At 45.0% G+C, this 26,684-nt stretch overlaps 1 protein-coding gene across 1 annotated transcript in view; it reads right to left on the bottom strand.

Annotated features, from left to right (window-relative positions):
* The window catches only part of ZCCHC24 (zinc finger CCHC-type containing 24), a 376,575-nt gene that overhangs the window by 227,841 nt on the left and 122,050 nt on the right, over window positions 1–26,684 (bottom strand). The window contains exon 2 of the mRNA XM_069753092.1: window positions 26,388–26,588. Coding sequence (XP_069609193.1) covers window positions 26,388–26,588 — 201 coding nt within the window. The remainder of the gene's footprint in view (window positions 1–26,387; window positions 26,589–26,684) is intronic.

Raw genomic sequence — 26,684 nt, forward strand, 5'->3', positions numbered from 1 at the left:
ATTTGACCAAGAAGGGTGCTGATTTGGTTAATTGGTCTTCTGCTGCTGTGGAAGCTTTTCAGGAGTTGAAGCATCGTTTTTGTTCTGCCCCTGTGTTGTGTCAACCAGATGTTTCTCTTCCGTTCCAGGTCGAGGTTGATGCTTCTGAGATTGGAGCAGGGGCGGTTTTGTCACAGAGAGGTTCTGGTTGCTCAGTGTTGAAACCATGTGCTTTCTTTTCCAGGAAGTTTTCGGCTGCTGAGCGTAATTATGATGTGGGCAACCGAGAGTTGCTGGCCATGAAGTGGGCATTCGAGGAATGGCGTCATTGGCTTGAAGGAGCTAAGCATCGAGTGGTGGTATTGACTGATCATAAGAACCTTACTTATCTCGAGTCTGCCAAGCGCTTGAATCCTAGACAGGCCCGTTGGTCGTTATTTTTTGCCCGCTTCGATTTTGTGATTTCGTACCTTCCGGGCTCTAAAAATGTGAAGGCGGATGCTCTGTCTAGGAGTTTTGTGCCCGACTCTCCGGGTTCATCTGAGCCGGCGAGTATCCTCAAGGAAGGAGTCATTGTGTCTGCCATCTCCCCTGATTTGCGGCGAGTGTTGCAAAAATTTCAGGCGAATAAACCTGATCGTTGTCCGGCGGAGAAACTGTTCGTCCCTGATAGGTGGACTACTAAAGTTATCTCTGAACTTCATTGTTCGGTGTTGGCTGGTCATCCTGGAATATTTGGTACCAGAGAGTTAGTGGCTAGATCCTTCTGGTGGCCATCTCTGTCACGGGATGTACGTACTTTTGTGCAGTCCTGTGGGATTTGTGCTAGGGCTAAGCCCTGCTGTTCACGTGCCAGTGGGTTGCTTTTGCCCTTGCCGGTCCCAAAGAGGCCTTGGACACATATTTCGATGGATTTCATTTCTGACCTTCCCGTTTCTCAAAAGATGTCAGTCATTTGGGTGGTCTGTGATCGCTTTTCTAAAATGGTCCATCTGGTGCCCTTGGTTAAATTGCCTTCCTCCTCTGATTTGGTGCCTTTGTTCTTCCAGCATGTGGTTCGTTTGCATGGCATTCCTGAGAATATTGTTTCTGACAGAGGTTCCCAGTTTGTTTCGAGGTTTTGGCGAGCCTTTTGTGGTAGGATGGGCATTGACCTGTCTTTTTCCTCGGCTTTCCATCCTCAGACTAATGGCCAGACCGAACGAACCAATCAGACCTTGGAGACATATCTGAGATGTTTTGTTTCTGCAGACCAGGATGATTGGGTGTCCTTTTTGCCGTTGGCTGAGTTCGCCCTTAATAATCGGGCCAGCTCGGCTACCTTGGTCTCTCCATTTTTCTGCAATTCTGGGTTCCATCCTCGTTTCTCTTCAGGACAGGTTGAGTCTTCGGACTGTCCTGGTGTGGATTCTGTGGTGGACAGGTTGCAGCAGATCTGGACTCAAGTAGTGGACAATTTGACCTTGTCCCAGGAGAAGGCTCAACTTTTCGCTAATCGCAGACGCCGTGTGGGTCCCCGACTTCGTGTTGGGGATCTGGTTTGGTTATCTTCTCGTCATATTCCTATGAAGGTTTCCTCTCCTAAATTTAAACCTCGTTTTATTTGTCCGTATAGGATTTCTGAGATTCTCAATCCAGTGTCTTTTCGTCTGACCCTCCCAGACTCCTTTTCCATACATAATGTATTCCATAGGTCGTTGTTGCGGAGATACGTGGCACCTATGGTTCCATCTGTTGAGCCTCCTGCCCCGGTTTTGGTGGAGGGGGAATTGGAGTATATTGTGGAGAAAATTTTGGATTCTCGTGTTTCTAGAAGGAAACTCCAGTATCTGGTTAAATGGAAGGGTTATGCTCAGGAAGATAATTCCTGGGTTTTTGCCTCTGATGTCCATGCTCCAGATCTTGTTCGTGCCTTTCATGTGGCTCATCCTGGTCGGCCTGGGGGCTCTGGTGAGGGTTCGGTGACCCCTCCTCAAGGGGGGGGGGTACTGTTGTGAATTCTGTGGCTGAATTCACTCCTGTGGTCACAAGTGGTACTGCAGCTTCTGAGCTTCCTCCCTCAGGTGTTCTGGTGAGCTCGTTGGCTGCTTTGTTATTTAACTCCACCTGATTCTGTCTTCCTTGCTCCTTCTCAATGTTCCAGTGTTGGACCTGAGCTTCTGGATCTTTCCTGTGGCCTGCTGCTCTGCTTAGATAAGTGCTTCTTTGTTTTTTTTGCTACTTTTTCTGTCCAGCTTGTCTATTCGTTTTTGCTGGAAGCTCTGAGACGCAAAGGGTGCACCGCCGTGCCGTTAGTTCGGCACGGTGGGTCTTTTTGCCCCCTTTGCGTGGTTTTTTGCTTTAGGGTTTTTTGTAGACTGCAAAGTTCTCTTTGCTATCCTCGCTCTATCTAGAATATCAGGCCTCACTTTGCTGAATCTATTTCATCCCTACGTTTGTCTTTTCATCTTGCTAACAGTCATTATATGTGGGGGGCTGCCTTTTCCTTTGGGGTATTTCTCTGAGGCAAGTCAGGCTTGTTTTTCTATCTTCAGGCTAGTCAGCTCCTCAGGCTGTGCCGAGTTGCATAGGTAGTGTCAGGCGCAATCCACAGCTGCCTTTAGTTGTGTTTAGGATAGGTTCAGGTATTGCGGTCTACAGAGATTCCACGTCTCAGAGCTCGTTCTATTGTTTTTGGGTTATTGTCAGATCACTGTATGTGCTCTGATTGCTGGCACACTGTGTCACTGGATTGCCTTCATAACAAGCTGTGCCGAGTTGCATAGGGAGCGTTAGGAGCAATCCACGGCTATTTCTAGTGTGGTTGATAGGATTAGGGATTGCGGTCAGCAGAGTTCCCACGTCCCACAGCTCGTCCTATATTATCAGTAACTATCAGGTCATTCCGTGTGCTCTTAAACTCCAGGTCCATTATTGTCCTGACCACCAGGTCATAACAGTACAGGTGGCCCAAAGTACTAATGCATCTCAATAGAGGGATAAGAGAAGTTCTGAAACCATTTTTTTTTTTCTTTGCAGTGTGTTTTGTCTCTCTTTTCTCCTTTACATCTGGGTGGTTCAGAACACAGATGTAGACATGGACATTTAAGGTCTGTCTTCTTTGATGGATAATCTCACAATAAGTGTACAAAACATTCAAGATTTTGTGGTTCAGAATCCGATGTCAGAGCCTAGGATTCCAATTCCTGATTTGTTTTTTGGTGATAGATCTAAGTTCTTGAATTTCAAAAATAATTGTAAATTGTTTCTTGCCTTGAAACCTCGCTCCTCAGGTGACCCTGTTCAACAAGTAAAGATCATTATTTCTTTGTTACGTGGTGACCCTCAAGACTGGGCATTTTCCCTTGCGCCAGGAGATCCGGCATTGCGTGATGTTGATGCGTTTTTCATGGCGCTTGGATTGCTTTATGACGAACCTAATTCAGTGGATCAGGCAGAGAAAATCTTGCTGGCTCTGTGTCAGGGTCAGGATGAAGCGGAGATATATTGTCAGAAGTTTAGAAAGTGGTCTGTGCTCACTCAGTGGAATGAATGTGCCCTGGCAGCAATCTTCAGAAAGGGTCTCTCTGAAGCCCTTATGGATGTCATGGTGGGATTTCCCATGCCTGCTGGTCTGAATGAATCTATGTCTTTGGCCATTCAGATCGATCGACGCTTGCGTGAGCGTAAAGCTATGCACCATTTGGCGGTACTATCTGAGCATGGGCCTGAGCCTATGCAATGTGATAGGACTTTGACCAGAGCTGAACGGCAAGAACACAGACGTCGGAATGGGCTATGTTTTTACTGTGGTGATTCCACTCATGCTATCTCCGATTGTCCTAAGCGCACTAAGCGGTTCGCTAGGTCTGCCACCATTGGTACGGTACAGTCTAAATTTCTATTGTCTGTTACTCTGATTTGTTCTTTGTCATCCTATTCTGTTATGGCATTTGTGGATTCAGGCGCTGCCCTGAATTTGATGGACTTGGAGTTTGCTAGGCGCTGTGGTTTTTTCTTGGAGCCCTTGCAGTATCCTATTCCATTGAGAGGAATTGATGCTACGCCTTTGGCCAAGAATAAGCCTCAGTACTGGACCCAATTGACCATGTGCATGGCTCCTGCACATCAGGAGGATATCCGCTTTCTGGTGTTGCATAATCTGCATGATGTGGTCGTTTTGGGGTTGCCATGGCTACAGGTTCATAATCCAGTATTGCACTGGAAATCTATGTCTGTGTCCAGCTGGGGTTGCCAGGGGGTACATGGTGATGTTCCATTTTTGTCTATTTCGTCTTCCACTCCTTCTGAAGTTCCAGAGTTTTTGTCGGATTATCGGGATGTATTTGATGAGCCCAAAGCCAGTGCCCTACCTCCTCATAGGGATTGCGATTGTGCTATTAATTTGATTCCTGGTAGTAAGTTTCCTAAGGGCCGATTGTTCAATTTATCTGTGCCAGAACACGCCGCTATGTGGAGTTATATAAAGGAATCCTTGGAGAAAGGCCATATTCGCCCGTCGTCGTCACCATTGGGAGCAGGGTTCTTTTTTGTGGCCAAGAAGGATGGTTCTTTGAGACCTTGTATTGATTACCGCCTTCTCAATAAAATTACAGTCAAATTTCAGTATCCTTTGCCGTTGCTGTCTGATTTGTTTGCTCGTATTAAAGGGGCTAGTTGGTTCACCAAGATAGATCTTCGAGGGGCGTATAATCTTGTGCGTATTAAACAAGGCGATGAATGGAAAACAGCATTTAATACGCCCGAGGGCCATTTTGAGTACCTGGTTATGCCATTCGGGCTTTCCAATGCTCCATCAGTATTTCAGTCCTTTATGCATGACATCTTCCGAGAGTACCTGGATAAATTCCTGATTGTGTATTTGGATGATATTTTGGTCTTTTCGGATGATTGGGAGTCTCATGTGAAGCAGGTCAGAATGGTGTTCCAGGTCCTTCGTGCGAATTCCTTGTTTGTGAAGGGGTCAAAGTGTCTCTTTGGAGTTCAGAAGGTTTCATTTTTAGGGTTCATTTTTTCCCCTTCTACTATCGAGATGGACCCTGTTAAAGTCCAGGCCATTTACGATTGGACTCAGCCGACATCTGTGAAGAGCCTGCAAAAGTTCCTGGGCTTTGCTAATTTTTATCGGCGCTTCATCGCTAATTTTTCTACTGTTGCTAAACCGTTGACTGATTTGACCAAGAAGGGTGCTGATGTGGTCAATTGATCTTCTGCGGCTGTAGAGGCTTTTCAGGAGTTGAAGCGTCGTTTTTCTTCTGCCCCTGTGTTGTGCCAGCCAGATGTTTCGCTTCCGTTTCAGGTTGAGGTTGATGCTTCTGAGATTGGAGATGGGGCTGTTTTGTCGCAAAGAACTTCTGATGGCTCGGTGATGAAGCCATGTGCTTTCTTTTCTAGAAAGTTTTCGCCTGCTGAGCGCAATTATGATGTTGGTAATCGAGAGTTGTTGGCCATGAAGTGGGCATTCGAGGAGTGGCGTCATTGGCTTGAAGGAGCCAAGCATCGCATGGTGGTCTTGACAGATCACAAGAATTTAACTTATATTGAGTCTGCCAAACGTTTGAATCCGAGACAGGCTCGATGGTCGTTATTTTTCTCCCGTTTTGATTTTGTGGTTATGTACCTTCCGGGCTCTAAGAATGTGAAGGCTGATGCCCTGTCAAGGAGTTTTGTGCCTGACTCTCCGGGTGTTCCTGAGCTGGCGGGTATTCTCAAAGAGGGGGTAATTTTGTTTGCCATCTCCCCTGATTTGCGGCGGGTGCTGCAAAAATTTCAGGCTGATAGACCTGACCGTTGCCCAGCGGAGAAACTGTTTGTCCCTGATAGACGGACTAGTAGAGTTATCTCTGAGATTCATTGTTCAGTGTTGGCTGGGCATCCTGGAATCTTTGGTACCAGAGATTTGGTGGCTAGATCCTTTTGGTGGCCGTCTTTGTCACGGGATGTGCGTTCTTTTGTGCAGTCCTGTGGGACTTGTGCTCGGGCTAAGCCCTGCTGTTCTCGTGCCAGTGGGTTGCTTTTGCCCTTGCCGGTCCCGAAGAGGCCCTGGACGCATATTTCTATGGATTTTATTTCGGATCTCCCCGTCTCTCAAAAGATGTCGGTCATTTGGGTGGTTTGTGATCGCTTTTCTAAGATGGTCCATTTGGTACCTTTGTCTAAATTGCCTTCCTCCTCTGATTTAGTGCCATTATTTTTCCAGCATGTGGTTCGTTTACATGGTATCCCGGAGAACATCGTTTCTGACAGAGGTTCCCAGTTTGTTTCGAGGTTTTGGCGATCTTTTTGTGCTAGGATGGGCATTGATTTGTCTTTTTCCTCGGCTTTCCATCCTCAGACAAATGGCCAAACCGAACGAACTAATCAAACTTTGGAAACATATCTGAGATGCTTTGTTTCTGCTGATCAGGAGGATTGGGTGTCCTTTTTGCCGTTGGCTGAGTTCGCCCTTAATAAATCGGTCCAGCTCGGCTACTTTGGTTTCGACGTTTTTCTGCAATTCTGGTTTCCATCCGCGTTTCTCTTCAGGGCAGGTTGAGTCTTCGGACTGTCCTGGTGTAGATACTGTGGTGGATAAGTTGCAGCAGATTTGGACCCATGTGGTGGACAATTTGACATTGTCCCAGGAGAAGGCTCAACGTTTCGCTAACCGCCGGCGTTGTGTGGGTCCCCGACTTCGTGTTGGGGATTTGGTTTGGTTGTCGTCTCGTTATGTTCCTATGAAGGTTTCCTCTCCTAAGTTTAAGCCTCGTTTCATTGGTCCGTATAAGATTTCTGAGGTTATCAATCCTGTGTCATTTCGTTTGGCCCTTCCTGCTTCTTTTGCCATCCATAATGTGTTCCATAGGTCGTTGTTGCGGAGATACGTGGCGCCTGTGGTTCCATCCGTTGATCCTCCTGCCCCGGTGTTGGTTGAGGGGGAGTTGGAGTATGTGGTGAAGATTTTGGATTCTCGTATTTCGAGACGGAAACTCCAGTACCTGGTCAAGTGGAAGGGTTATGGTCAAGGAAGATAATTCCTGGGTTTTTGCCTCTGATGTTCATGCTGCCTATCTGGTTTGTCCCTTTCATTTGGCTCGTCCTGGTCGGCCTGGGGGCTCTGGTGAGGGTTCGGTGACCCCTCCTCAAGGGGGAGTACTGTTGTGAATTCTGTTGTCAGGCTCCCTCCTGTGGTCATGAATGGTACTTCGGCTGTTTCTGTCCATGGACTTTCTCTGGTGGCTGTGGGTGTTTCTGAGTTTCCTTCCACAGGTGACGAGGTTAATTCGTTAGCTGGCTCCTCTATTTAACTCCACTTAGATCTTTGCTCCATGCCACCTGTCAATGTTCCAGTATTGGTCTAGTTCACTCCTGGATCGTTCTTGTGACCTGTCTTCCCAGCAGAAGCTAAGTGACTGCTTATTTTTCTGTCCAGCTTGCTATTTGGATTGTTGTCTTGCTTGCTGGAAGCTCTGGGATGCAGAGGGAGCGCCTCTGCACCGTGAGTCGGTGCGGAGGGTCTTTTTGCGCCCTCTGCGTGGTCTTTTTGTAGGTTTTTGTGCTGACCGCAAAGCTACCTTTCCTATCCTCAGTCTGTTCAGTAAGTCGGGCCTCACTTTGCTTAATCTATTTCATCTCTGTGTTTGTATTTTCATCTTTACTCACAGTCATATGTGGGGGGCTTCCGTTTTCTTTGGGGAATTTCTCTGAGGCAAGGTAGGCTTTATTTTTCTTTCTTTAGGGCTAGCTAGTTCCTTAGGCTGTTGTTGTGAATTCTGTGGCTGAATTCACTCCTGTGGTCACAAGTGGTACTGCAGCTTCTGAGCTTCCTCCCTCAGGTGTTTATTTTTCTTTCTTTAGGGCTAGCTAGTTCCTTAGGCTGTGCCGAGTTGCATAGGGAGCGTTAGGAGCAATCCACGGCTATTTCTAGTGTGGTTGATAGGATTAGGGATTGCGGTCAGCAGAGTTCCCACGTCCCAGAGCTCGTCCTATATTATCAGTAACTATCAGGTCATTCCGTGTGCTCTTAACCTCCAGGTCCATTAATGTCCTGACCAACAGGTCATAACAGGTGCCTTCTCCAAACTGCCATTTTTAGATCCCTCCACAGGTGTTCTATGGGATTCAGGTCTGGATTCATTGCTGGCCACCTTAGAAGTCTCAAGTGCTTTCTCTCAAACCATTTTCTAGTTCTTTTTGAAGTGTGTTTTGGGTCATTGTCCTGTTGGAAAACCCATGACCTCTGAGGGAGACCCAGCTTTCTCACACTGGGCCCTACATTATGCTGCAAAATTTGTTGGTAGTCTTCAGACTTCATAATGCCATGCACACGGTCAAGCAGTCCAGTGCCAGTGGCAGCAAAGCAACCCCAAAACATCAGGGAACCTCCGCCATGTTTGACTGTAGGGACAGTGTTCTTTTCTTTGAATGCCTCTTTTTTTTCTCCTGTAAACTCTATGTTGATGCCTTTGCCCAAAAAGCTCTACTTTTGTCTCATCTGACCAGAGAACATTCTTCCAAAACGTTTTATGCTTTTTCAGGTAAGTTTTGGCAAACTCCAGCCTGGCTTTTTTATGTCTCGGGGTAAGAAGTGGGGTCTTCCTGTGTCTCCTACCATACAGTCCCTTTTCATTCAGACGCCGGATAGTACGGGTTGACACTGTTGTACCCTCGGACTGCAGGGCAGCTTGAACTTGTTTGGATGTTAGTCGAGGTTCTTTATCCAACATCTGCACAATCTTGCGTTGAAATCTCTTGTCAATTTTTCTTTTCCGTCCACATCTAGGGAGGTTAGCCTCAGTGCCATGGGCTTTAAACTTCTTGATGACACTGTGCACGGTAGACACAGGAACATTCAGGTCTTTGGAGATGGACTTGTAACCTTGAGATTGCTCATGCTTCCTCACAATTTGGTTTCTCAAGTCTTCAGACAGTTCTTTGGTCTTCTTTCTTTTCTCCATGCTCAATGAGGTACACACAAGGACACAGGACATAGGTTGAGTCAACTTTAATCCATGTCAACTGGCTGCAAGTGTGATTTAGTTATTGCCAACACCTGTTAGGTGCCACAGGTAAGTTACAGGTCCTGATAATTACACAAATTAGAGAAGCATCACATGATTTTTCGAACAGTGCCAATATATTTGTCCACCCCCTTTTTTATGTTTGGTATGGAATTATATCCAATTTGGCTTCAGGACAATTATTTTTGTGTTTTTTCATTTAAGACAAATTAAATGAAGATGATAATACCAAATAATTTGTGTTTGCAATCATTTTCAGGAAGAAATTGAGTATTATCTGACAGAATTGCAGGGGTGTCAATACTTTTGGCCATGACTGTATAACATTAAGGCTATGTGCACATGTTGCGGATTAGGCTTAGGAATTTCTGGTGCGGATTCTGTCTCTCCTGGCAGAAAACGCACCTGCGGATGTGTCGCGTTTTTTGTGCGTTTTTGCTGCGTTTTCTTGCGGATTTGCTGCATTTTTTACCCCTGCGGTTTTCTATAATGGAATGGGTACAAAAACGCTGCAGCGCTGCAGATTCACAAAAAACAAGTGACATGCTACTTCTTTTAACCCGCAGCGTTTCCGCAACGGATTTTCCGCAAAGTGTGCACAGCATTTTTTTTCTCATTGATTTACATTGTACTGTAAATCAATTGCGGATCTGCAGCGTATTTGCACCTCAAAAAACGCTGTGGATCCGCAGAGAATGAATACATATTCACATGCCAATTTTTAGTTGTTTGATCCCATAAATAAAATTTATGCCTATATTTTTATCCCTTCACCAACTTAGAAAATATAGAGCTGATGCATCACACATGAATTGGATTACAAAAATCCACTGTACAAATGTGCTCATGTTTGAAATTACAAAGATATCACAATGCAGAATGATATCACCATGCAGAAGAGCACAAGGGTGCATTTACATTGCATTGTTATGAGGAATGATTATTTCTAAGACTGCTCATTTCCCGATAATCGGACAGCGTAAACAGACTACCGATTATCCCCGACAAATGAGCAAAACTCTCATTCATAGGGTGAAATTATGTTTTATAAAAATGTAAAAAATGGTGGCGCAAAGTGTCACCGTTCTAAATATTCCAGCAGCACTACCAAACAGACTTCCACTTCTAAGTCTGTAAAAAGTAAATGCAAAACACATAAATATGTATATATACGTAAGTAATATATACTGGTAAGCGCTAGGAGAATAACGGAGGATGGTGAAAAAGAAATAAATAAAATAGTCACACAGTAAAGGAAACTTTGCTCAGAAAAATGTCCCGATCTCAATCTTCTAAATAGACAAATGACCGCTGACAGAATGACAGTATATTCACCTAGCAAGGGCAATAACACTTCGGAACACTCGGAAGTAGTTCCTACCTGTATCGTAGGATGAAGAATCTTGAGCACTCTTGTTGCGCGATGAGTCCTTCAGCGGGCACAAAGTCTGGACAAGTGGCTGCCCCGGCCGGCGGCAAGCCACAAACAGCTGGTCTCCGGGAGGAGACAGAGATCCTGCAGAGCCGACGCCGCGTGTGTTAGCGGCGGTATGTGCCGGCAGTGCGCAGGACCTGGGTGACGTAGCAAGTAACGTGACCGTAACCCCCGGTGATCGAGCAAGTGAGTACGGAGTGCGAATGGGGCCAAACAACCGACGCGTTTCGGAGACGCCTGTCTCCTTCCTCAGGGTTGGTCCCTGCCCCGTACTCATGGTTCTATATATAGCTACTGGTCTTGTCCACTGGTTCATTGAAAACCGAAAAGTTCAGCACCCATTTTAAGTCCTCTTGGTGCAATAGTATCCAACATGAAAATCCATTTGGTCTCTGCACGAGACATTGCTTTAATAAAGTCGCCACCTCTCCAGTGGTGGCGTACCACTGCGATGCCCGTTACTTTCATCCCTTCTACTGTTCCGCCATGATATTCCACAAAATGTTGGGAGAGTGGATGACCCAAAAATTTCTTTTTAACATTGCGGATATGCTCATTTATCCTGATTTTTAATGGTCTCTTTGTTCTCCCCACGTAGAATTTTCCACATGGGCATTCTATGGTATAGATTACCCCAGTAGTGGAGCATGTGATACCGTCCCTGATTTGAAAAGTCTTATTTCCTTTTTTGATGTCAGTACATTTTGACATAATAGTTTCCTTGCATGCTATACATTTGCGGCAAGGAAAAAAACCTTTTAATTTCGCATGTATAAGGGACGTCTGTACCATGGGTAATTTATGTTGAACTGTGGGAGCGATTAAATTTCCCAAATTCTGACCTTTTTTAAAAACAAAGCGCGGTTTATTACTAATGATGTCTCCCAATATTTTGTCATTTTTTAAAATGTGCCAGTGTTTGCTGACTATTTTGCGGAAAAAATACGAGTTCGAATTGTATTTAGTAATGATGGGAATGGATTCCAGAGTGGCTTTGGGCTTTAAGGCGGGATTGATCAATTCTTGTCTAGGTTTACTGCTGGCCTTTTTTTTGGATTCCTCCAGCATTTTTTCATTGTAGCCTTTTTCCAGGAACTTTCTAGTAAGGATATGTGATTCCGCCTCAAAGTCCTGGGGCCTAGAACAATTTCGATGAATCCTAGTGAACTGACTCTCCGGAATGATCAGTAACCACCCCGGAAGATGGCAGCTATCAAGGGGGATGTAACTATTAGTATCTGTGGGTTTTACAAAGGTGCATGTGTGTATTTTTAAATCTTCAATAAAAATCCTTAAATCTAAAAAATTAATTTCCAAGGAACTGGTGGTGGAAGTAAAATTTAAAAAATACTGATTTATATTAATATCCGTTAAAAACTGTTTCAAAGTATCCTCACCACCAGACCAAATAAAAACAATATCGTCTATAAAACGCCGCCAGAGGACCAGGTTCGAGCGCAGTACCCCCGCGGGTAGATAAAATGCTCCTCCCAGCTACCCACATAGAGGTTGGCGTAACTGGGCGCGAACCTGGTCCCCATGGTGGTACCCCATTGCTACTACTACTACTACTACTCCCAGCAATGGGGTACCGCCATGGGGACCAGGTTCGCGCCCAGTTACGCCAACCTCTATGTGGGTAGCTGGGAGGAGCATTTTATCTACCCGGGGGGTACTGCGCTCGAACCTGGTCCTCTGGCGGCGTTTTATAGACGATATTGTTTTTATTTGGTCTGGTGGTGAGGATACTTTGAAACAGTTTTTAACGGATATTAATAAAAATCAGTATTTTTTAAATTTTACTTCCACCACCAGTTCCTTGGAAATTAATTTTTTAGATTTAAGGATTTTTATTGAAGATTTAAAAATACACACATGCACCTTTGTAAAACCCACAGATACTAATAGTTACATCCCCCTTGATAGCTGCCATCTTCCGGGGTGGTTACTGAACATTCCGGAGTCAGTTCACTAGGATTCATCGAAATTGTTCTAGGCCCCAGGACTTTGAGGCGGAATCACATATCCTTACTAGAAAGTTCCTGGAAAAAGGCTACAATGAAAAAATGCTGGAGGAATCCAAAAAAAGGCCAGCAGTAAACCTAGACAAGAATTGATCAATCCCGCCTTAAAGCCCAAAGCCACTCTGGAATCCATTCCCATCATTACTAAATACAATTCGAACTCGTATTTTTTCCGCAAAATAGTCAGCAAACACTGGCACATTTTAAAAAATGACAAAATATTGGGAGACATCATTAGTAATAAACCGCGCTTTGTTTTTAAAAAAGGTCAGAATTTGGGAAATTTAATCGCTCCCACAGTTCAACATAAATTACCCATGGTACAGACGTCCCTTATACATGCGAAATTAAAAGGTTTTTTTCCTTGCCGCAAATGTATAGCATGCAAGGAAACTATTATGTCAAAATGTACTGACATCAAAAAAGGAAATAAGACTTTTCAAATCAGGGACGCTATCACATGCTCCACTACTGGGGTAATCTATGCCATAGAATGCCCATGTGGAAAATTCTACGTGGGGAGAACAAAGAGACCATTAAAAATCAGGATAAATGAGCATATCCGCAATGTTAACCCCTTCATGACCCAGCCTATTTTGACCTTAAAGACCTTGCCGTTTTTTGCAATTCTGACCAGTGTCCCTTTATGAGGTAATAACTCAGGAACGCTTCAACGGATCCTAGCGGTTCTGAGATTGTTTTTTCGTGACATATTGGGCTTCATGTTAGTGGTAAATTTAGGTCAATAAATTCTGCGTTTATTTGTGATAAAAACGGAAATTTGGCGAAAATTTTGAAAATTTCGCAATTTTCACATTTTGAATTTTTATTCTGTTAAACCAGAGAGATATGTGACACAAAATAGTTAATAAATAACATTTCCCACATGTTTACTTTACATCAGCACAATTTTGGAAACAAAATTTTTTTTTGTTAGGAAGTTATAAGGGTTAAAATTTGACCAGCGATTTGTCATTTTTACAACGAAATTTACAAAACCATTTTTTTTAGGGACCACCTCACATTTGAAGTCAGTTTGAGGGGTCTATATGGCTGAAAATACCCAAAAGTGACACCATTCTAAAAACTGCACCCCTCAAGGTACTCAAAACCACATTCAAGAAGTTTATTAACCCTTCAGGTGCTTCACAGCAGCAGAAGCAACAAGGAAGGAAAAAATGAACATTTAACTTTTTAGTCACAAAAATTATCTTTTAGCAACAATTTTTTTATTTTCTCAAAGGTAAAAGGAGAAACTGAACCACGAAAGTTGTTGTCCAATTTGTCCTGAGTACGCTGATACCTCATATGTGGGGGTAAACCACTGTTTGGGCGCACGGCAGGGCATGGAAGGGAAGGAGCGCCATTTGACTTTTTGAATCAAAAATTGGCTCCACTCTTTAGCGGACACCATATCACGTTTGGAGAGCACCCGTGTGCCTAAAAATTGGAGCTCCCCCACAAGTGACCCCATTTTGGAAACTAGACGCCCCAAGGAACTTATCTAGATGCATAGTGAGCACTTTGAACCCCCAGGTGCTTCACAAATTGATCCGTAAAAATGAAAAAGTACTTTTTTTTCACAAAAAAATTCTTTTAGCCTCAATTTTTTCATTTTCACATGGGCAACAGGATAAAATGGATCCTAAAATGTGTTGGGCAATTTCTCCTGAGTACACCAATACCTCACATGTGGGGGTAAACCACTGTTTGGGCACATGGTAAGGCTCGGAAGGGAAGGAGCGCCATTTGACTTTTTGAATGAAAAATTATTTCCATCGTTAGCGGACACCATGTCGCGTTTGGATAGCTCCTGTGTGCCTAAACATTGGCGCTCCCCCACAAGTGACCCCATTTTGGAAACTAGACCCCCCAAGGAACTTATTTAGATGCCTAGTGAGCACTTTAAACCCTCAGATGCTTCACAAATTGATCTGTAAAAATAAAAAAGTACTTTTTTTTCACAAAAAAATTCTTTTCGCCTCAATTTTTTCATTTTCACATGGGCAGTAGGATAAAATGGATCATAAAATTTGTTGGGCAATTTCTCCCGAGTACGCCGATACCTCATATGTGGGGGTAAACCACTGTTTGGGCACTCGGCAGGGCTCGGAAGGGAAGGCGCGCCATTTGACTTTTTGAATGGAAAATTAGCTCCAATTGTTAGCGGACACCATGTCGCGTTTGGAGAGCCCCTGTGTGCCTAAACATTGGAGCTCCCCCACAAGTGACCCCATTTTGGAATCTAGACCCCCCAAGGAACTTATCTAGATGCACATTGAGCACTTTAAACCCCCAGGTGCTTCACAGAAGTTTATAACGCAGAGCCATGAAAATAAAAAATAATTTTTCTTTCCTCAAAAATGATTTTTTAGCCTGGAATTTCCTATTTTGCCAAGGATAATAGGAGAAATTGGACCCCAAATATTGTTGTCCAGTTTGTCCTGAGTACGCCGATACCTCATATGTGGGGGTAAACCACTGTTTGGGCACTCGGCAGGGCTCGGAAGGGAAGGCGCGCCATTTGACTTTTTGAATGGAAAATTAGCTCCAATCATTAGCGGACACCATGTCACGTTTGGAGAGCCCCTGTGTGCCTAAACATTGGAGATCCCCCAGAAATGACCCAATTTTGGAAACTAGACCCCCAAAGGAACTAATCTAGATGTGTGGTGAGGACTTTGAACCCCCAAGTGCTTCACAGAAGTTTATAACGCAGAGCCATGAAAATAAAAAAAAAAATTATTTTCTCAAAAATGATCTTTTAGCCTGCAATTTTTTATTTTCCCAAGGGTAACAGGAGAAATTTGACCCCAAAAGTTGTTGTCCAGTTTCTCCTGAGTACGCTGATACCCCATATGTGGGGGTAAATCACTGTTTGGGCACATGCCGGGGCTCGGAAGTGAAGTAGTGACGTTTTGAAATGCAGACTTTGATGGAATGCTCTGTGGGCGTCACGTTGCGTTTGCAGAGCCCCTGATGTGGCTTAACAGTAGAAACCCCCCACAAGTGACCCCATTTTGGAAACTAGACCCCCCAAGGAACTTATCTAGATTAACATTGAGCACTTTAAACCCCCAGGTGCTTCACAGAAGTTTATAACGCAGAGCCATGAAAATAAAAAATAATTTTTCTTTCCTCAAAAATGATTTTTTAGCCTGGAATTTCCTATTTTGCCAAGGATAATAGGAGAAATTGGACCCCAAATATTGTTGTCCAGTTTGTCCTGAGTACGCTGATACCCCATATGTGGGGGTAAACCACTGTTTGGGCGCACGTCGGGGCTCAGAAGGGAAGTAGTGACTTTTGAAATGCAGACTTTGATGGAATGGTCTGCGGGCGTCACATTGCGTTTGCAGAGCCCCTGGTGTGCCTAAACAGTAGAAACCCCCCACAAGTGACCACATTTTAGAAACTAGACCCCCCAAGGAACTTATCTAGATATGTGGTGAGCACTTTGAACCCCCAAGTGCTTCACAGACGTTTACAACGCAGAGCCGTGAAAATAAAAAATCATTTTTCTTTCCTCAAAAATGATGTTTTAGCAAGCATTTTTTTAGATTCACAAGGGTAACAGGAGAAATTGGACCCCAGTAATTGTTGCGCAGTTTATCCTGAGTACACTGATACCCTATATGTGGGGGTAAACCACTGTTTGGGCACACTTCAGGGCTCGGAAGTGAGGGAGCACCATTTGACTTTTTGAATACGAGATTGGCTGGAATCAATGGTGGCGCCATGTTGCGTTTGGAGACCCCTGATGTGCCTAAACAGTGGTAACCCCTCAATTCTACCTCCAACACTAACCCCCCACACCTCTAACCCTAATCCCAACTGTAGCCATAACCCTAATCACAACCCTAACCACAACCCTAATTCCAACCCTAACCCTAAGGCTATGGGCCCACGTTGCAGATTCGTGTGAGATATTTCCGCACCATTTTTGAAAAATCCGCGGGTAAAAGGCACTGCGTTTTACCTGCGGATTTTCCGCGGATTTCCAGTGTTTTTTGTGCGGATTTCACCTGCGGATTCCTATTGAGGAACAGGTGTAAAAAGCCGCGGAATCCGCACAAAGAATTGACATGCTGCGGAAAATACAACGCAGCGTTTCCGCGCGGTATTTTCTGCACCATGGGCACAGCGGATTTAGTTTTTCATATGTTTACATGGTACTGTAAACCTGATGGAATACTGCTGCGAATCCGCAGCCAAATCCGCACCGTGTGCACATAGCCTAATTCTAAAGGTATGTGCACACGCTGCGGAAAACGCTGCAGATCCGCAGCAGTTTCCCATGAGTTTACAGTTCAATGTAAACCTACGGGAAACAAAAATCGCTGTACACATGCTGCGGAAAAACTGCACGGAAACGCAGCGGTTTACATTCCGCAGCATGTCACTTCTTTGTGCGGATCCCGCACCGGTTTTACAACTGCTCAAATAGAAAATCGCAATTGTAAAACCGCAGTGAAATGCGCAGAAAAAAACGCGGTAAATCCGCCATAAATCCGCAGCGGTTTAGCACTGCGGATTTATCAAATCCGCAGCGGAAAAATCCGCAGAGGACCAGAATACGTGTGCACATACCGAAACCCTAACCCTAGCCCTAACCCTAACCCTACCCCTAACCCTAGCCCTACCCCTAACCCTAGCCCTACCCCTAACCCTATTCTAACATTAGTGGAAAAAAAAATTTTCTTTATTTTTTTTATTGTCCCTACCTATGGGGGTGACAAAGGGGGGGGGTCATGTATTATTTTTTTTATTTTGATCACTGAGATATAATCTATCTCAGTGATCAAAATGCACTTTGGAACGAATCTGCCGGCCGGCAGATTCGGCGGGCGCACTGCGCATGCGCCCGCCATTTTGGAAGATGGCGGCGCCCAGGGAGAAGACGGACGGGACCGGCTGGATACTTACCGGCTGGATCGGTAAGTATGATGGGGTGGGGGGGGACCACGGGGGGGGGGGGATCGAAGCACGGGGGGGGGGGGGATCGGAGCACGGGGGGGGAATCGGAGCGCGGCAGGCGTGGAACGGAGCACGGGGGGCGTGGAACGGAGCACGGGGGGGCTGGAACGGAGCATTGGGGGGGTGGAACGGAGCACGGGGGGGTGGATCTGAATGCAGGGGGGGTGATTGGAGCACGGGGGGGTGATTGGAGCACGGGGGGAGCGGACAAGAGCACGGGGGGGAGCGGAGCACTGGATGGAGGGGAGCCGGAGCAGTGTACCGGCCAGATCGGGGGGCGATCGGTGGGGTGGGGTGGGGGCACACTAGTATTTCCAGCCATGGCCGATGATATTGCAGCATCGGCCATGGCTGGATTGTAATATTTCACCCGTTATAATGGGTGAAATATTACAAATCGCTCTGATTGGCAGTTTCACTTTCAACAGCAAATCAGAGCGATCGTAGCCACGAGGGGGTGAAGCCACCCCCCCTGGGCTAAACTACCACTCCCCCTGTCCCTGCAGATCGGGTGAAATGGGAGTTAACCCTTTCACCCGATCTGCAGGGACGCGATCTTTCTGTGACACAGCATATGCGTCACAGGTCGGATTGGCACCGACTTTCATGACGCATACGCTGTGTCACAGGTCGGGAAGGGGTTAAAAAGAAATTTTTGGGTCATCCACTCTCCCAACATTTTGTGGAATATCATGGCGGAACAGTACAAGGGATGAAAGTAACGGGCATCGCAGTGGTACGCCACCACTGGAGAGGTGGCGACTTTATTAAAGCAATGTCTCGTGCAGAGACCAAATGGATTTTCATGTTGGATACTATTGCACCAAGAGGACTTAATATGGGTGCTGAACTTTTCGGTTTTCAGTGAACCAGTGGACAAGACCAGTAGCTATATATAGAACCATTAGTACGGGGCATGGACCAACCCTGAGGAAGGAGACAGGTGTCTCCGAAACGCGTCAGTTGTTTGGCCCTATTCGCACTCTGTACTCACTTGCTCGATCACCGGGGGTTACGGTCACGTGACTTGCTACGTCACCCAGGTCCTGCGCACTGCCGGCACATACCGCCACTAACACACGCGGCGTCGGCTCTGCAGGATCTCCGTCTCCTCCCGGAGACCAGCTGTTTGTGGCTTGCCGCCGGCCGGGGCAGCCACTTGTCCAGACTTTCTGTGCCCGCTGAAGGACTCATCGCGCAACAAGAGTGCTCAAGATTCTTCATCCTACGATACAGGTAGGAACTACTTCCGAGTGTTCCGAAGTGTTATTGCCCTTGCTAGGTGAATATACTGTCATTCTGTCAGCGGTCATTTGTCTATTTAGAAGATTGAGATCGGGACATTTTTCTGAGCAAAGTTTCTTTTACTGTGTGACTATTTTATTTATTTCTTTTTCACCATCCTCCGTTATTCTCCTAGCGCTTACCGGTATATATTACTTACGTATATATACATATTTATGTGTTTTGAAATTATGTTTTGTCTCACTTGAAAAATCATCGTTCTCAGCAGCACCAGCTTAACGTGCAATACACTGAATTTAGTGATTATTAAAGGGGTTGCCCAGTACTTTTATATTGATCGCCTAGTCTTAGGATAGGTAATCAATTTCTGATTGGTGGAGGAGCGACATCTGGCACCACCAACGTTCAGCTTTTCCAGTGCCGTACGGAAGTAGCCAGGCACTGCATATCTGCCCCATATTGATTTGAATAAGGGTGGAATATGCAGTACCTGGCCGCAGCCACTATATAGTTGAAGGATCTGAGCACTTCCAGCTGTCAGCACCGGGAATAGCTGATTGTTAGCACCCCTACTGATCAGCTATTCCAGGTGCCTATGGGATGTGCTCAGTTGCTGAGCTGTGCAGCTCCATCATGGTATAGTGGCTGTAACCAGGTACTGTACATCTGCCTACTATTAATTTGAACTTCCAGCCGCCACTGACACCAGGAACAGCTGATTAGTAAGGGTGCTGCGTCATCAGATATTGATGACCTATCCTAAGGATAGGCCATCAAGGTAAAAGTCCCAGCGACCTCTTTAACTTGAAAAAGAGCAGATTCTATCACTAGCGATAGTTTGCAAGCCTGAGGCTCTCAAGTGGCAGCAAAAAGTGAGAGCAGGTGGTAATCAACATAGCTTGGTGGACAGGGGCGGACATACCGCATGTGCAGCCTGTGCGGCTGCATGGGGGCCCAGAGGTGAAGGGGGGCCCCTGCAGGGTGGCTAATAATGTGGGAATGGTGGAGGAGGAGGAGGAAAGGATGGATTTAGTGGAAAGGGGAAGGATGGGGATGGTGGGGGAGGAGGAAATGATGGATGTGGCGGAAAGGGCAATGACGGGGGTGGTGGGGGAGGAGCAAATGATGGAGGTGGTGGAATGGGCAATGCTGGGGGTTGGGGGAGAAGGCAATGATGGAGGTGGTGGGAGAATGCAATGATGGTGGTGGGGAGGAGGAAGTGATGGAGGTGGTGGAATGGGCAAGGATAGTGGTGGTGGAAAGGACAATGATGATGGTGGAGGGGGGTGGAAAATCATGGATCAGTCAATATCAGACAATATGATCAGTGATTCAAAAATTCCCCATTAAATGTCACCTGCTTAACCCAGCCGGAAGTACGGCAGAGTCTAAAAATCGCTAAAATTGACAAATCTCCAGGCCCGGATGGGATACACCCCCGAGTACTGCAGGATTTAAGTACAGTCATTTATAGACCATTATTTTTAATCTTTAAAGACTCCATAATAACAGGACTGGCGTATAGCAAATGTGGTGCCAATATTCAGAAAGGGAACAAAAACTGAACGCGGAAATTATAGGCAAGTAAGCTTAACCTCTACTGTGGGTAAAATCCTGGAGAGTTTTCTAAGAGATGCTATGCTGGAGTATCTGAAGAAGAATAACCTCATGACCCAATATCAGCACGGGTTTACTAGGGACCGTTCATGTCAGACTAATCTGATCAATTTCTATGAAGAGGTAAGTTCTGGACTGGACCAAGGGAACGCAGTGGACGTAGTGTATATGGACTTTTCAAAAGCTTTTGATACGGTGCCACACAAAAGGTTGATACATAAAATGAGAATAATGGGGATAGGGGAAAATATGTGTAAGTGGGTTAAGACCTGGCTCAGGGATAGGAAACAAAGGGTGGGTATTAATGGAGCACACGCAGACTGGGTCGCAGTTAGCAGTGGGGTACCAGAGGGGTCTGTATCGGGCCCTCTTTTTTTAACATATTTATTAGTCACCTTGTAGGGGGCATACAGAGCAGAATTTCAATATTTGCAGATGACACTAAACTCTGCAGGGTAATCAATACAGAGGAGGACAATTTTATATTACAGGATGATTTATGTAAACTAGAAGCTTGGGCTGATAAATGGCAAAGGAGCTTTAATGGGGATAAATGTAAGGTCATGCACTTGGGTAGAAGTAATAAGATGTATAACTATGTGTTTAATTCTAAAACACTGGGCAAAACCGACAATGAAAAAGACCTGGGTGTATGGGTGGACGACAAACTCATATTCAGTGGCCAGTGTCAGGCAGCTGCTACAAAGGCAAATAAAATAATGAGATGCATTAAAAGAGGCATAGATGCTCATGAGGAGAACATAATTTTACCTCTATACAAGTCACTAGTTAGAACACGTTGAGAGGAAAGAGATGGCTCCAGCTCCAGGAATAAAATGTAGAAACTTTATGCCGGTCATGTCTCAGTAGCGTTTTAATATGAATTAATAAAGTTTCTACATTTTATTCCTGGAGCTGGAGCCATCTCTTTCCTCTCAACGCGTTAATCAGTGTTGTGGCAGTAACACTTTGCTTCCATGCTCAGGACTGATACTTACCACATCGGATAAAAGAATAAGGGTGAGCTGAAATACATTTTTTTCTTTGTACTAGTTCGACCACACTTAGAATACTGTGTACAGTTCTGGTCTCCGGTGTATAAGAAAGACACAGCTTAACTAGAGCGGGTGCAGAGAAGAGTGACCAAGGTTATTAGAGGACTGGGGGGTCTGCAATACCAAGATAGGTTATTACACTTGGGGCTATTTAGTTTGGAAAAACGAAGGCTAAGGGGTGATTTTCTTTTAATGTATAAATATATGAGGGGACAGTACAAAGACCTTTCTGATGATCTTTTTAATCATAGATTCTGAGACAGGGACAAGGGGGCATCCTCTACATCTGGAGGAAAGAAGGTTTTAGCATAATAACAGATGCAGATTCTTTACTGTAAGAGCAGTGAGAATATGGAACTCTCTGCCGTATGATGTTGTAATGAGTGATTCATTACTAAAATTTAAGAGAGGACTGGATACCTTTCTTGAAAAGCATAATGTTACAGGTTATATATACTAGATTCCTTGATAGGGCGTTGATCCAGGGAACTTATCTGATTACCGCATGTGGAGCTTACTCTTTGCCACATGGTTTTTTTTTTTGCCTTCCTCTGGATCACCATGTTAGGGCATGTTAGGTTAGGCTATGTGTTGAACTAGATGGACTTATAGTCTTCCTTCAACCTTAATAACTATGTTACTATAGAGGTGGTGGAATGGGCAAGGATGGTGATGGTGGAAAGGACAATGATGGTGGTGGTGGAAAGGGCAATGATGGCGATGGTGGGGGAGGAGGAAATGATGGTGGTAGTGGAAAAGACAATGATGGGAGTGGGGGGAAGGAGGCAATGATGGGGGTGGTGGAGGAGAAGACTGTGATGGAGGTGTGGAAAGGGCAATGATGGGGGTGATGGAAAGGGCAATGATGGGGTGGTGGGGGAAAGAACAATGATGGGTTGGTGTGGAAGAATGCAATGATGGTGGTGGTGGAAATGACAATGATGGTGGTGGTGAAAAGGGCAATAATGGGGTGGTGGGGGAGGAGGAAATGATGAAGGTGGTGGAATGGGCAATGATGGAAGTGGTGGGGGAAAAGAATGATGGGGTAGTGGGGGAGGAGGAAATGATGGAGGTGGTGGAAAGGGGCTATGATATGGGGTGGTGGGGAAGAAAGCAATGGTGGAGGTGGTGAAGAGGGCAATGATGGGATGCAGGGGGAGGAGGACAATGAGGGGGGTAGGGGATTGGGATGGGAGGAAGAGGGACTTAGGAACGGGGGAAGTGGAGGAAGACATTATTGTCACTTATTATGTCTAACACAGTCCCTTAGTATAGAATGTACATACTTATTATGTATAACACAGTCTCTTAGCATATAGTGTACTCATTTATAATATACAGCACAGTCCCTTAGTATATAGTGTACTCACTAATTCTATATAAAACTATCCTTAGTTACATAGTTCCCTCTTTTATTAGGTATAACATCATCCCTTATTACGCATTCTCTCTAGTTATATATGGTTCCGTCCCTTATTATATAGCTTCCTCTGCTGTTATGTACAGTTCTGTCAGTGTTACATAGTGTATTCTTATTAATTTTGTTATTCACAGCGCCCTCTTTAATTACATAACCCCTCTCTTGTTAGATATAAAATGACTGCTGATCGAGGAGCCGGTGACCAGATGACCAGTCCATCAGCTCCTCCATTAGAAAAGAAGCTTTCCCATGGTCCATCAGCCATCATTGCATTATACAGCTAAAAAGACAGGACAGTGTGTAATAAAAAACAGGGCTCTATATAATCCAATACCTAAGGGATGGTACTGTAAATAACAAGAGAGTGCACTGTATAATAAGGGACGGCAATATACATAATAAAGGAGATTATGTAATATATATACATGTATGGGTGTATGGCTAATATATGTATAGAAAACCGGGTGTTTGTTGCGCAGTCGTGTAAACGACAGCGCAGCAAACACCGCTTCTGATCGGCGGTAAAATCACCACCACCGGTCAGACAGCTGCGGTTTCCGCGCTGTCAAATGACAGCGTGAGAACGCAGCTGTGATCGAGGGTATATAGTTTACCACTGGTCATTGGCGTGGGGTGATGGGACTACAGCAAGAGCAGGATCGGCTGATGGGAGTATTCATCAGCCGACTTCTGGGCTGTAAATAGATAATTTTAAAAAGAAACCGGCGTGGGCTCCCCTGTATTTTTGATAACCAGCCAAGAAAAAAATCACAGCTGGGGGCTGCAACACTCAGCTGTCAGCGTTAACAAGGCTGGTTATCAACAATAGAGGGGTCCCCATGCCATATTTTTAATTATTTAAATAAATAATTTAAAACGGCATGGGGTCCCCCACTTTTGACAACCAGTCTTGTTAAAGCAGACAGCTGGGGGCTAGTATTCTCAGGCTGGTAAAGGGCCATGGATATTGCCTCTTCAGCCTAAAAAAAGCAGCCGACAGCCGCATCTATTAGATGCGTCAATTCTGGCACTTTGCCCGGCTCTTCCCACTTGCCCAGTAGCGATGGCAAGTGGGGTTCAAATTTGTGGGGTTGATGTCACCTTTGTATTGCACGGTGACATCAAACCCATGGCTTAGTAATGGAGAGGCTTCTATAAGACACACATAACAATGGAAAAGTGTGTCAGGATTTGAACCTAGCCGCTCCTGTGCACCAGACGGCACCTTTTCCTTCTGAGCTATTCAGCTTACTGGACAATTCCGTGCTAACCTAAATACTTGTACCTATGTTGCTTCCGATGTCTCCACCCTGAGTTTTCTGTTTGTTTCCACCCTGAGTTCCTGATAGGCTGTGCAATCAGGATGAGCCAATTTAAACCTGGCCTTGCTCTCATTTCCTTGCGTGTTTATTGTGCTACCTGTTTCTACTCCTTTCCACCTGCTATTCCCTCTAACGACACTGCTACTCCTGGTAAATGACCTCTGCCTTCATTGAATATGATTCCTGCTTATTCCTTCAAACTACATTGCTTTTCCTGTGTACCGACTCCTCCTATTACAGACTACGCTACATGCCAGTGCTGCCCCTAGTGGTTGCAATATGACTCCAACGAGGTCAGGCCATAACAGTGTGTTTTGTTTTTATTAAAAAATAAACACCGTTATACTCACCTAACACCTAATTCCACTGAACCCCTAGTGTCTCCTGTAATAAAACAAAAATAAAAAAACAACAATATCCCTCACCTATCCGTCATTCTGTCCCACACCATAATCCATGTTTGGGGGATAAACAGTTTTCAACCTGGACAGTGCCAAGATACAACTGTCCAGGCTGAGAATCACTGATGAATGAGCTGCTGCTAGCACCATGAGAAAGTCGCACGGTGCAGAGGTGAGTTCACAGAGAGAATTTCACTGCGGTAAATTTCAACTGAGGTGAACTCGCTTCTGCACCGTGAGACTTTCTCACCAAGGTCACTGAAGTTCAGCCTGAATGGGAACGCAGCCTCAGTGACTGGGGTAACCTCGATGACGTCATTGCTGGTCAATGATGCTGTGCTTGCAGCAGCTCATTCATCAGTGGTTCTCAGCCTCTATGGTCGCATCTTGGCACAGTCCAGGTTGAAAACTGTTTATCCCCCAGACGTGGATTGCGGCGTGTGACAGAATGACGGACAGGTGAGGAATATTGTTGTTTTTTTTATTTGTTTTATTACAGGAGAGGAGGGATTCAGTGGAATTAGGTGTTAGGTAAGTATAACTGTGCTTGTTGTTTTTAAATAAAAAAGGAAAATTGTGTTTTGTTTTTATTTCAAATGAAATACTCTATTCTGGCTGTGTGTTTATTTACAATATAACTATAAGATTAGTATTGGATAGGAGTCTTATAGACGCCTCTCCATTATTAATTCGTGGGCTTGATGTCACCAGACAATACAAAGGTGACATCAACCCCACTTGCCACTGTTACATGGCAAATTGGTAAAGCCGAGCAAAGGGACACAATTAACGCATCTTATAGATGCGCCTTTTCTGGGTGGCTGCGGACTGCTATTTTTAGGCTGGGGGGGGCAATATCCATGGCTCCTTACCAGTCTAAGAATACCAGCCCCCAGGTGTCAGCTTTAACTTAGCTGGTTGTCAAAAATGGGGATGACCCCTCTACTCTTGATAACAACCTTGCTAATGCTGACAGTTGAGCTTTGAAGCCCCCAGCTGTTAGTTTTGACTGGCTGGTTATCAAAAATACAGGGGAACCCAATCCATTTTTTTTTTATTATTTATTTACAGTGCAGGCGCTTGCTGATGAATACTCTCATCTGCCACGCCTGCTCTCACTGTCAGTAGGGGCAGCAGGCGTAGGCTGATGGGAGCAGGTGTCCCATCAGCTGACAGTGATTGGAGGTAAACTTTATACGGTACCTCCGATCACAGCTGCGGGCTTACACTGTCATTTGACATTGTGGGAACCGTGGCTGTTTGACTGATGGTGATAATTTTACAGCAGATCAGAAGAGGTGTTTGCAGCGCTGTCATATACTAGATGTTCGGGACCCCAATTCAAGTGAATAAGGTTAGGGTTTGGGTACTGTTCTGGTACCCGAACCTGAACTTTTTGTAACTGTTCGATCTGAGCAGAAGGAATCAACTGTTTTTCCAGGATAACCTTGTATGCGGCTTGATTCATACCTCCTTTGCAAAGAACAACCTGCCAATTACAGCCTTGCTGAAGCATCCCCAGATCATCACCGATTCTTCACCAAATTCCACAGTGGGTGCAAAACACTGTCTTGTACATGGTGCGAGTGCTGTGCGATTTTTGTCTCACATCCAGTGACTTGCATTGGCGAGTCTCGGCCGATATACGCAGCAAATCGCAGCATGCTAAGATTTCCCTCGCACGTATTATACCGCCGAGAAAAGAAAACGGTGATGGGAGCTGCCCCATAGATTAACAGTGGTCCGAGTGCTATGCAATTTTTTCTCGTTCGTATTCCTCGCTAGTGTGACTCCGGCCTTAGTGGAATGATCCTTTACCTTCAGAATATGAAACCTTTTGCTACCCAACTACTTTTGAAAACAATATCCAAAATGTGCAATCCACCTTATATGAAAGTATAAATGTCTGTTACCTGTGGACAATCCTTAATGTAATGACCCTTGTTGAAGCAGAGATGACACAAGTAGTTTGGAGGGGGCCTCTTGCTGGGTTTCCTGTTCTCCGAGGAGAGTGAAATTTCTGAGAAGTGTTCGGTTAGAGAGCTCAGTCCATCCACTATGTTGTTCAAAGATCCATACGGAGATGCATTTTTATAAAGGCTATTGCCCAGGGCCTGTGGAGACATACAAAATACTTTGACACTTTAGCAGATACAATTGTGCATACATTTAGTGAAATTAAAAAATTCTCTTTATTTACATCATCACCT

This window comes from Ranitomeya imitator, chromosome 2 (assembly GCF_032444005.1).
Source record: "Ranitomeya imitator isolate aRanImi1 chromosome 2, aRanImi1.pri, whole genome shotgun sequence".
NCBI classification, from domain to species: Eukaryota; Metazoa; Chordata; class Amphibia; order Anura; family Dendrobatidae; genus Ranitomeya; species Ranitomeya imitator.